Genomic DNA, 12,613 nt, shown 5'->3' on the forward strand with positions numbered 1-12,613 from the left:
ACTGTAAAAATCATCATTTCTATAGCAGATGGTGAAAACACAGGAGCTTTCTTGATTGTTTGTCTAATGCTTTTTTACTTTGTTGTTATATGAAGTAGGGATGGACCGATCTGATATTACATATTGGTATCGGTCTGATACTGACCTAAATTACTGGATCGGATATCGGAGAGAAATAAAAAATGTAATCCGATCCATTAAATATCATGAAAGCACCTCAAAAACTTGCGACATGGCGTAACTCAGCTCATAACTGTAGCACGTCGGAGCAGTGTGCGTCACCTGATAGAGCAGCTGTGGCGAGTGAGACCTGTCGGTGGTCTGGTTGAGCATTTGTAGCGTCGCTACCAAACCAGCATTTCATCTCCGAGGAAGTTATCCCAGAGAGAAGTAAAGCAAGTGTGTAAGTTCATCTCTGAATGTCTGTAAAGCATTTTCATGTTAAGCTTAACAACCGATATATGGAGCGACTGCCTCTCTCTCTCTCTCTCTCTCCTGCTGCTACTTCAATCATGAAACTGATCAATGATCAGCTGATCGGCTTTTCTGTCGCGAGTCCGTCTCTCTTGTTTCTTTTTGACCCACTTTGCACCAGAAAGAGGAAACCAGCGGCTAAACAACAGCAGCATATTTAAGCTTGATCAGCTGTTGCTAGAATTTATTTAATATTATTTCTACACCAGGATCTTTTTCTACGCAGCTGACGGCTGGTAACTGTGCAGGGGCGGATCTAGCAAAGTTTAGCCAGGGGGGCCGATAGGGCATTAACAGGCAAAAGGGGGCACAAAGACATACTTTTCTTTCTTATTCTCATTTAAAATGTTGAGCTTTTAATAAATAATTATCTGAATCTTATAACCAAAGTTTTAATCTGATGTAAAATGTATAGAAGTCCATTACTATATGTAGTAACTATTAAGTCTAATATAGTACTCTGGTAAGCTATAGTACTTTTTCCTTTGGGAAGATACCATCTGTGCAGTCTGCAATTCTGTTGAAGAAAGATGTTGAATCTATTTGAATATTGTAGAAAAATAATTGATTTCTGTGCATTTTTTTAGCACGTGCATTAAATTAAAGTTGATTATGTCAATTAAGCATCTCGAGGTGGGGGGTGGTTCCCTATTTTTTTTGCTGGGAGTTGACAACCCTGTTAGTTAGTTTGTTTAATTTAAGTACTCTTTAAAATACCAGAATAGGGAGGATGGAGCAGGTTTAAGTTTATTAGATTGATCAGTATTGCTGAACTATGAGATATTTTGGGTGCAGTGTATTTTTTGCATACAGGTTTAACAGAATAGCTTTAGTGTTCTTTTAATTTGACTATGAACTTATACAAAATGCAGCAAGATATTTAAAAAACAGTTTTATTGATTAAAACTATCAAAATTTCTGATATCAGACATAAAAAAGTGGTATCGTGCCATCTCTAGTATGAAGGGCCATGGGGGAGGTCTTTATCAGTAGGAAAAGCTGTAAAACCTTTGAAAATACAGAGAAAATGTGAAAATTTGTTCCCTTCTTCACATTTTCCACATTTTGTTGGATTTATCAGTATTTACACAGCAGCAACGTTCAGCTTTGTAAAGACGCCTCACAAAGCTCATTCTGTCAGAAGGATTTCTGACTTACCTTTAGTTTGTGCTCCTTCCTGTTGACAATCACAGCAGTAATCTGTTGGTCCATAAAGATCAGGATGGTGACCAGAAGGGCAGGAAGAGCAGACGCCAGATAAACCCACCAGGGGTTTCCTCCAAATGGGGACACAAACCAGCCTCGGTCTGGACTTGTTGGCTATAAGCAGAGAAGACAGACACGTCAGCATGTGCTGAAAATACAGAGTCAGTCCATGAGATTTAAATTGTACATATCCTAGCAAAGGCAAAGCTTCAGGTTTAAGAACTACAATGCCTCTAGCTAAACTACTACTGCTACTTCCTGTCCATCAAACCTTTTTTTGTTAACCTGTCCCTAAAACTGTGTTAAGGTTCATCATGTGCATAATTAGAGTGGCTGCTTTTATGAACCCGGTACAAAGTGCTGTCTGTAGCCGCTTATGCCAACTGGCCATCTTTTACTACAGTCTATGATGATGACTTGCAGGTTTCATAAAGCCATACAAATCTAATATGGACTTTAATTTCTCTGCGTGGAGGAGGGAACTCACTTTGAATTCACTTGGCACAAGAAGTTTAGGCGTATCAACTCCTACGAGCATATCAACTCCACAGAAGATAAGAATGGCCAAGATGATGGCAAAGTCACTGATGAGTTTTCGCACCTGAATGAAAAGAAAACACAAAGAGACTCTCAAATTTCATTTAGTCCCTTCACACGTGGCTCGTTCAGTTAAATTAGCTCGGCACGCTGACTCACAGTGGTGGGGAAAAAGGGGCTTGTCTTGAACTTTTTTAGACACATGGAGCAGGTGTAGGTGCCAAAGAACAATATGAAGGACATGAGGGTGATGTCTGGGACAAAGTCGCAGGCTTTGCCCACCAGCTCTCCATTATACTTCAAACACTCGGTCCTGGAGAGGGACGACCACGTGGCATTCGGTGGCTGCGTGAGAGAAACAAACAGGTTAAATAAAGTTTGAGATTAAACTTCCAGATTAAATTAAACCAAAAAAGCTGCTTGAGAATTTCCGTCTTTTACAGTGTGAGAGATAAAACAGTGCCCAGAAACACAGGAGAGAAAACCGAGATGTTGGACACGCTGGTGACTCTCCTGCAGAGGTTAATACAGCAGAGCACAGCGAGGGGTTTAGTCGAGAAGGTTTGGTTGCTCAGGTGACTCATCAAAAGAAACTATTAACCTGAAAATGATACATTTTAGTTTATTTCTTAACCACTTAAGCCCCACGTCCCCGGTACCGGGGGCAAAAAGGAGGAGATCACGTTTAATCGGTTATAACGCGGGTTGAGAAATATAAGTCCAGACATGTGTGGTATCCACAGAAACCTCTGAATCTCAGCTAAAATGTCATATAAACCATTTCTACAACCACCGAACCGAAAACAAGCCGTGATTAAACGAGCAGTTACGTAAATGCGCAGAAGACCGCTAAACAAACAGTTTGTTTAAAGGGCCAGAGGCCAATCAAACGCTCTATGCGCGCCGCAGAAAAGGGCCATTACCATGTAAATGTGTGGGTAATTCTTCAAAAATATATTTTTAAAAAAAGCATGTTTAGGCCTGTTAATAAAATGTATTAATTTCTGCTCTTTAATACCTAAAAAAATCAACTGGCATGGTGTCCAATTGTGTGCCAAAATTGGACATTTTTGTACAACGTCTGGATATTCATGTATTGACAGCGCTGTAATTTTTCACTGTTTCACTTTAGAAACATGAATCTTTGCACAGATGATGTTTATATGTTGGTTACTGAATTTCTGGAACCAAATGTGATCTGAGGCATATTTTTCAAAGGGTTATATGCTAAAAATTAAAAAAAATAATTAGGCGAGGATAAAATCTACTTACTTTTTCTGTGTTCCAGTCTCAGTAACTTTGACACAGTAATCTCTGCTTCAATATTTACACCTCTGATGAAATTTCCCAAGTGTTAGCTTTATTTTCATACCAAGATTGTAAGGACAGAGTTTGTAATTGCAGAGAAATAATCAATTAAATTTGGGCATTACATTTTCGAGCAGGAAGCTCAGAAACCCCCTTGAGGCTTAAGAGGTTAAAGAGCATCAAATAAAAGGAGAAAGACGCACCAGATCTGTGTTGTTCCAGAACCAGACTGAAGTACCTTCTAAAGGATCGCCAATGATGTCTGTGCTGTTTTCTGCAAGAAAACAACAAAACATGTTTCCTCTCAGCATGAGATCTTTAATAAGTTTAATAAGTTTTACCATGGAAAAGGTTTCCAAGGTGACGCGACTGAAATCTTATATGGAAAATTAATTTTAAAAGATTTGACCTCTTTACAGATTTATGACATCTGACAATCAGCCTGGTAAACTCTGGTCAAGGTTAAGATACTTACAGTACAGTACAAAGCTCAGCTATGACTTAACTTGTTACAGTGGTTATTTTGTATTCATTGTGATACTATCTCAATATAAGTATTAGCTATCATGTTAAAGGCAACAGCCGGTGTTACCTGGGTGCATCCGAATGTCAAAGACAATTAGCAGCAATCTGCTACCATGACCTCAACAGCTACTTCACTTCAATAATGTCCCATCTACACAGAACAGCTTGAAGCAAACGTAATAAGTGTTCAGACAATCTGACATTGAGACATCGATGCTTGTAACTTCTTGTAATCTGACACAAAGGATACAAACGTTTTATGCATTTATGTCTGCTAGGAAACTCTAGACCAAGCTGCAGAAGAAGCAGCGACAATAAGAGGGACGCATCAATACAGCCTGACAGCTATGATCAGGTGTAGGGTAAACTCGTTTTTTATAGGTTAGCTTTTCCTTAATCTTCACCTTTGTTTTGGGCCATAATTTGGTTGATGTCTGTGTGAACATCTGCCTTTAGCTTTAATGTAATATTCAAACTGAAACACTTGATTAATTACGGAGCCCCGCAGGGGACATGGGAGAGAAAAAAATTAAGACGGACTTTTGCGAGATCTCGCAAAACAAACTCGGGATCTCGCAAAACTTTTGCGAGATCTCACAAAAGTTTTAGCCGCATTCTTCCCCGTAGCTTCGAGCTATCGGGAGGTCGAGACCTACTACAGCCGGGAGGAACACCGCTTTCCCGGCACATCGTGCCTCGACCTCCCGGTCGGCTTCGAGCCAGCGTCCAAAGAATGCGGCCCGAGTTTGTTTTGCGAGATCCCGAGTTTGTTTTGCGAGATCTCGCAAAAGTCCGTCTTAATTTTTTTTCTCCCATGTCCCCTGCGGGGCTCCGTAATTAATCTGCGTTTTTTAAAGTGTTACACAAATAAAAAGTACAGCTGTAGCAAATCTGATTAAAGAAAATGCACATGTGTACTGCTGCCTTTAGACCTTTAGTTATGAATGCACTGCTGGTTTACATAACTTTATGCCAGTGGACTGGACTATCCACACAACTATCGTTTCCTCTTTTCTATATTACACAATGCAGCATTACTGTAAGCTGAACAGCACCAGCTGTGGTAAATTAAACCTCTGTTTAATTAAAACAGAGGTTAAACTGATAATTAGACATTAAATGCATCATATTGGTTTAAAAATTCTCTTATTCTCACAAGAAGATAAATTTCATGCTTCTACTTAAAGATTCTGGCAAAACCTGTAACATTCAATAGCAGACCGGCTCATTGGCATGCATGGACAAAACAGACTGTACAGTGTGTAGATATGCCTTTAATTTACTAACTACTCACCCAAGACAGTAGGAGCCATGCAGAGGCAGTCGTACTGCGTGACATAGTCCATTGTGAAGTCAGGGTTGATTGGATAATGATGAGCTAATTTGATCATCTTCTTGAAGGCATCGTAGATAAAGATGAAGCTGATGAGACAGGAGAAGCCCTCCTCAGTGAAGCGGGTGAAGTACTGGACCAAGTAGCTGGCATCAGTCGCCACGAGCAGCAGGCAGAAGAAAGCCGACCACAGGCCGATCCACAGGCGGAACTCCAAGTAGTCGAACTCATTATCTCTAAAAAAAAAAAAAAAAAAAAAAAGGGGGGGGGGGAGCCCAATGAGTCATACGATGGGACGGGGATGTGACTTTCAGAGTAAAACAACAATAGTATTATTGGAATTATAGACACTGAACACAATTTGCACAAAAACAGCACAAAAAACTGTGAATATTGTTTCTTAAAAAGATGTAAAACTCAACATAAGCACAACTTATTGTACTTTTCCTTATTTTGTGTTGAGTGCTGTTGTCATGAGGTCAGAGCAGATGTAGCTAATGTGGCCGTGCAGAAAGCTCTGCACCACCTGCCCTCTACTCAAACCACTTCAAGAGGCAGCAAATGAGAATTGAGCTGGATTAAACAGAGCTAAAAGCCTTATTTCTGAATCAGCTAAGAATTGCACTGAAGCACGGTGATAAGTATAAATATGGATCATTTTAAACTGTGTCCAAGAATAAAATGCATCGCCTTTAACAGAATCAAAAAGACACAGGGACAGCTGAGATCTTCTAAAACACAGGGCAGTAATCAGGCATCTAAAAAACAGAGAATGGAGACCTACTTGCTGAAGTTGAAAAGCAGCCGTTCAAACACCAAAACGGGGCCAGTGCTGCTGAGGATGATGAGAGGCTGACCACCCAGCAGACAGAAAACGCCACCAGCGATGGCCGTGCCCAGAAAACTCTCCAGCACACCCTGCACACATGTTGGAAAGCAGTCAGGGAAACGCTCAGAGCATAAATGGTGAACGCTCTTCAAACCGTCGCATGGTTCAAAAGCCCGACCTGCATGTTCTCCGTAGCGTCTCCCAGCAGACCACCGAAGGTGATGGCGTTCGTTACAGTTCCCAGGTAAATAAACATAATAGCCGACAGGGCCTGAATGTGAAACGCGTCGGTGAAGTCACTGACAAAGAAAGGCGCTTTTCTCTTAATGTCAAGTTTGAGACCCCCACAAAACCTGAAATAGGACAAACCAAAAGTCGCTGTCAGTGGTATTGAATTCACACACCGCGACACTGGACAGTGAATATTTCACTCAATATTCAATATGTTAGGTAAAAACAGTACAGTTGCAGATGTCATTGCTTTGTTCAAAGTGTCATACTTTCCCGTCTTCCTGAGCTCTTCGCCTACAGCATGTCCTCCTCCATGACCTCCATCGTGAGGCATGTCTCCGTTCATCTGAGAGTCGCCTCCTGCATACATGTTTTTCCTGAAATATATATGAAGGCACGGATTTGTTCAGCAGCAGGAAGTCAGAGTGCCTGATCCAGGTCATACAGATCCTGGTACGTGCTGGGAGATCGATCGATCAGCGCTCACATAGAAGGTCGAGTTATTCTAGAGCTACTACATGCCAGCTTTATATAACCAGCTCTTTCATAATTGAACACTGTTGTCCACCTGGATGCACCTCAGTGATTTTACTCTCCTGGAACGTCTCATTTTTCCTAATTTTTCCGTCTTTTATCTACAAACGTCTTCTAATCTTGCACTGGTCCTCTGTAGATTTGTGTTAACATCTAGACAGACATATTTTGTGACTTTGGGTCACATGAAGTTGCATGTTAGATGAAGTGTTTGTGCTGACACAGGTTTAAATCAGTCAACTCTTTTGGTTCCAGATAAGATCACAGTGACAACTTCCCTCTGAACCACTAACGCTTATTTTTTAATATTTTTTTTCCCACAAACTCTGATATGACCCATTCTGCGTATCTTCTTTAGTGACAGGCAGCTTTTTCTTCAATCATCAAATCTGAATCATGTAAAACAGACAAGTTTGAGCTCACTGACCTTTTGTCAGAGGAGGGGAGGGACTTTGGAGGCTCTATCCTGATGGCTGGGTCCCATTCTCCAGGAGGAAGCACAATCACCTCATCCAGAAACTCGTCAATACCGGCCAGCAAATCTTGTCTGTCCTTGGCCTTATATGCAATGTCATGAAAGACCTGAACACACAGAGGGGGAGAGATGGGGCATTCAAGTGTAAACGACACCTGTCAAAGAATCCAGGGTCACGGGGCAGCAAACTGCAATATCAGATCTAAGGATTGTGAACTAATCCCATCTGGTAAATCCCAAAACTCTGGAGGGGGACAGAGATGCAGTTTGTTTTCATCAAAGCAATAACTCTCATAATGTACCCCAGCATGAATATAACATTAAAGAGGTGCCCGTCCCATCTAGTTTTATTTAGTTTGCATTTAAGACCTGGGCCCACAAAGCGATAGGTGTTATTCATAACCACTCAATTATACAGTGCTGTAAATATCTCCACAGTGATACAGTACATTAACCTTTCATATTCATGGGAGGATAATGTGGTTCACTGGTTAAGCTCTCCTCCAGACACTGGCATGTGTTTGTAGGGGAGCAAAAATGATGTTTATGTTTAATCAGGCTTGTTTTATTGAGTGTAATCAGGTGTGGGATAACTGCATGGGGCGGGAACCCTCCTGTGTCACTGAAATCAAAGTTAGCTTGCTTAGTTCAGACTGCAGCCATTGTTAAAAAGACCGCTATAGCCTCCAAACTGGTTTCAGTTTTTATTATAAACTGGTTTTTAACGTTTTGTAATAAAACTTTATGATTCATACAGCACAATATATGTTCTCAGCATGAGCTGCTACTGTCGGGTAGAGGTGGGAATCACCATACATCCCACGATACGATATTATTGCAATTTTTTTAAATATTTTGCGATATTCAGATTCTGTACATAAAGGTAAACTTTATCAATATTCATTTTCTCTAATATCAAAGTCTCACACTCAGTCTTTCTCTCATTTCAGTTTGATTGTTGACAAACTGAACGGTTTGTATTACAGTCTAGTCCAACTTAACTGAATCAACCATCTGGTACAATTATAGCTATTCTGAACTATGCAGTTTATGAAAACTATGCAGCCCCTTCAGCAACTGAAGAATTTGAAAGTAAATTAAAACAAAATATAATTTTACATTAAATAAAAAAGTTTTAAACTTAATTAAAATAAAACATGTCTTAAATTAAAATAAGTAAACTGTCATGTTTATTGCTGCCAAAAACAAGTTAAACACATTTGGACAGTGAAGGAATGTCAGGATTCTTGCTCAGAAAAAGGATCAACATGCTCTGAAGTCAGAGCACAAAAACCTTTTTGTAACAAAATATCGATTTCTGCTGTCCCTGTATCGATACATTATTAGCAAACAAAATATCACCATACTACAAAGTATCGATTTTTTTCCCCACCCCTACTGTCGGGTAGGTTTAAGAGCCTGCTGAGGACTTTACAGAGCAGTGTGAAATAAATGAACCCTACATAGGTTACACTGCAGGGTCACTTCTGCCTGTTGTTTTGTTTCTGTATCTGCTGGGGTTGTGTGCCATGTTTATCAGTGGGGACAATAAAGTATCTATCGATTATATCTATCTCAATACTGGCAAATACAAATGTTAAAGAGGTAGATTTTCCTCATTGGAGAGCCTAAAATAATGCTAACTGCAGCTAGGACATGTCGCTGCACGACTATAAAGATTACTCATTCAGCTCGTTCTCCAGACACGATGTCCAAGAGTTCACTTGGCATCAGCACTTTATCCTAAACAGGTTTACGTTAGGATCACATTTTAATATCTAATATCTAAGATCTTACCTCATCCGACATCAGTGTAGCGATCGCTCTGCCGATCTCGTGGTACGACTTGGCTTTGCCTTTGGGTCCAAGCAAGATGAATAAAAATCTGAAGCCACATTAAAAAAAGCAGAGTACAAATTTAACAAAAGGATTACAGGTTAAAAATGTAATTTCTTAGTTTAATTAGAGCCTTTTTGGGGCAGTTTGCATTTATTCAGATGTCATGCGCACACTTGGGGTCCCTGTGCAGTTTATAAAACATAACTCGAAGCTCAAAGACATTTTTGTTTTGTTCTGGCTGCAAAGATGCTGCTTTGTATGACAATCATCTATTCAGCTACTCTCCAATACAGATAAGAACAGTAAAGGATGTTGCTCACTTTAAGAATAAACAAACTGATGATATAATGGATATGACACCATAACTGAGGCCTTGTCGTATAAATACCATGAACTAGCTTTAAATACTTTCACTGAAAAGTACTGAAAGTTAAATTGTTTTTTGAGAACAGACATCAGGTGTCAGTGATCAAACTTTATGATGCTTGTTTCAGTGAACAAACATCAGGTGAAACACCTTCATACATGTGTTTTACAGCTGTGATGTAATACTCTTTCATATTTTACTGTTTGTTGTAATAAAATATCCGGAATTATCATATAATCCACTTTTTATTGGATTTTGCAGTGGAGCTTATTTCAAGCTCCACAGTTACTATGTTACTGGTGGACTGTGATGCTACAGCAGCTTTGCATGATTCACAGTTCAACATTATCATCATCTCACTTTAAGCTAGGTTTATTCTGATTGGCTGCCGCTCTCAAAAGAAAGATTTGAACATCGACCTCCGGTGCTCATTGCCAGAGCTGTGTGCCTGAGATATCCACTCTGATTCATTCACTGACAGAAAATAAGGAAAAAGTATTAGGTTCCTGTCAAAATGTATAAACAACACATCCAGGTTGCAAACGGACAACCAGGAGTCTGGATTGGACAAGATTTCAGGCACCTTGTGGGAACAGGAACCTCCGTCAGGGCTCCCAGCATCACGGCCTGCTGCAGACGAACAAACGCCACAAAGGGCGCGTCCAGGAAGTCCACCTCCCCCACCAGCACGTTGGAGGCTTCTGCGTCTCTTGGCAACTTCTTCATGAATTTGTTCTTCAGCTGAAAAGCACAAAAGAGAAAAGCAACAGGAGTTGGGTAAGTGCTCCATTCACACCAGCAAGCCTTCTAGAAGCACGCACTCGAAATTAAAAAACCTAAATCAAACGAGGCAATCCCATTCAGGTTAAATACCAAACCAGGCGTCCCCCATGGTGCCTAAATAAGAAACAAGCAGTAAAACGAGCTTTTCTTCTCGACGTAATGACACAGACAGGCCAGGAGGTCAGCTACATGTGTGTCTTTCATGGGACTTTTATCTATACGACGGCTCATCTTATATGTCCTTAATGTGTTTGCGTAGACAGAGAGGGGCGGCAGTGAACCAATAACGTGACGTGTTAAAGAAAGCTTCAGTTTGGATTCGGTCATTTTTCAGAGGTTTGTTTTTTTCATGCTTTTGTTGCAGTTGTGGATTTAACCCCCAGGCCTCGGACCGGTACCGGTCCGTGAGTCGTTTGGTACCGGGCCGCGAGAGTTGAGGCTCAGATGTGAAATGTATGGGGTTTTTTTTTTGATCAAGGTCTTTTTATTGAACAAAGAATTGCTTCCAACAACAATTACGGCAATATTAACAAACAGTCGTGTGCCCCCCCCCCCCCCCCCTCCAGAACAATGTAACTAAAACCCAGCCAGAGAGGAAAGAAGAGCTAAAATAAAATAAAATTACAGATACAAAGTAAATAATAAAATAAATGAACAACAGCAAGGGAAAAAACAAAACAAAAACAACAACAACAAAAAAAAGAACCCCACTCACACGCACATTAAGCGATAGTATCCGGACTTAATCTTTCAAAGTAAGTAAGAAAAGGTTGCCATGTGTCATAAAACCTCCGAACCGAACCTTTTACAGTGTAGCGGATCTTTTCCAGCTGAGTATAGTACATGACATCCTTAACCCATTGCCCATATACAGGTGGAAGTGGCTCTTTCCATTTCAATAACATCATTCTAGTTGTGTGTTTGTTTTGTGATTTGTGTGATTTGGAAAGACTGGCATCACAAGGCGTCACCCCAAAAATAGCTATAAACGGGCAGGGTGCAATTGGAACACCAAATATGTTGGACATGGTTTCAAATATCCATCCATCCATCCATCTGCTTATCCTTTTCAGGGTCGCGGGGGGCGCTGGAGCCTATCCCAGCTGTCATAGGGCGAGAGGCGGGGTACACCCTGGACAGGTCGCCAGTCTGTCGCAGGGCCAACACACAGGGACAGACAACCATTCACACTCACATTCACTCGCACATTCACACCTAGTGGCAATTTGGATTATCCAATTAACCTATTCCCACAATGCTTGTGGGTTTCAAATATGCTTTTCCAAAAGCTACCCAGTTTTGGACATGCCCAGAACATGTGAAATAGGGAAGTGGGCTCTCGTTTGCACCGGTCACATGTGGGGTCAAACCCAATGGAGACCAATGGAGACGGTGAACCACTTTGAACTGAATCACCACATGTTTAAGGCAAATAGATGACAAAGAAATTCTATTGATTATCTTATGCCAAGTCTCATCTGCAATCCATTGGCCAAGATCACTTCCTCATCATTCCTTAAGTGATTGCAATGTGGACAGCCTAAAATAAATGTCTGGTTTTCAGGGTTTTTATCGGTTTTCAGGGTTTTTTTTGTTATCGTTTTTATCGTTAACTCGGTTTTCCTGGGTCTTTTCACGTGTGTTATGAATAAATCTTCTTTTTTTCGGTACCGGTACTAGTTTTATTTTGTTGTATTTATCCGCGACACCTTAAAGGCCGGTCCATGAAAATATTGTCGGGCATAAACCGGTCCGTGGCGCAAAAAAGGTTGGAGACCGCTGCTCTAGAGTTCTTGTTGGCAACCAACAATTATCGGTCCAGACAAGTTTTGCTGCTTGGCGCAGTCAGACTGATGCTGCTAAAAGATGTTAAATAGCCTGCTGTACACACAGACTAACATACATATTTGAATGACAAACAAATGCAGATGACATACTGGGCTTTCTCAGCGTCTAAGGACTGAAATCCCATAAACTTGTGACCTTCCACTGTTAACAGCCAAACAGATCCAATCACAGGCTGTTGGGCCGTCTTGGCAAAGAGTTTGTCTGTAAATGATTCAAGTCAAGAGGTTAAACCTGTGTAACTGCACACCACGGCCTGTGTCCAATCCCAGCTAATCCACACCGCGCTCGTAAACCACCTACACCTGAATCTGTTGTTTACTGCCC

General features: G+C 40.8%; 1 protein-coding gene across 9 annotated transcripts in view; it reads right to left on the bottom strand.

Moving 5' to 3' along the window:
• slc4a4a (solute carrier family 4 member 4a) overlaps positions 1–12,613 on the bottom strand; it is a 79,683-nt gene that overhangs the window by 21,096 nt on the left and 45,974 nt on the right. For all 9 annotated transcript variants that reach the window (XM_085179974.1, XM_085179971.1, XM_085179975.1 and 6 more), the window contains 11 exons: positions 10,242–10,399; positions 9,250–9,337; positions 7,405–7,559; positions 6,713–6,820; positions 6,391–6,565; positions 6,168–6,301; positions 5,345–5,619; positions 3,729–3,799; positions 2,377–2,562; positions 2,168–2,281; positions 1,633–1,794 (listed from right to left, as the gene is read on the bottom strand). In XM_085179974.1, the coding sequence (XP_085036100.1) occupies positions 1,633–1,794; positions 2,168–2,281; positions 2,377–2,562; positions 3,729–3,799; positions 5,345–5,619; positions 6,168–6,301; positions 6,391–6,565; positions 6,713–6,820; positions 7,405–7,559; positions 9,250–9,337; positions 10,242–10,399 (1,626 nt within the window). The remainder of the gene's footprint in view (positions 1–1,632; positions 1,795–2,167; positions 2,282–2,376; positions 2,563–3,728; positions 3,800–5,344; positions 5,620–6,167; positions 6,302–6,390; positions 6,566–6,712; positions 6,821–7,404; positions 7,560–9,249; positions 9,338–10,241; positions 10,400–12,613) is intronic.

The sequence above is a fragment of the Neolamprologus multifasciatus genome, chromosome 12 (assembly GCF_963576455.1).
Source record: "Neolamprologus multifasciatus chromosome 12, fNeoMul1.2, whole genome shotgun sequence".
In the NCBI taxonomy this organism is placed as follows: Eukaryota; Metazoa; Chordata; class Actinopteri; order Cichliformes; family Cichlidae; genus Neolamprologus; species Neolamprologus multifasciatus.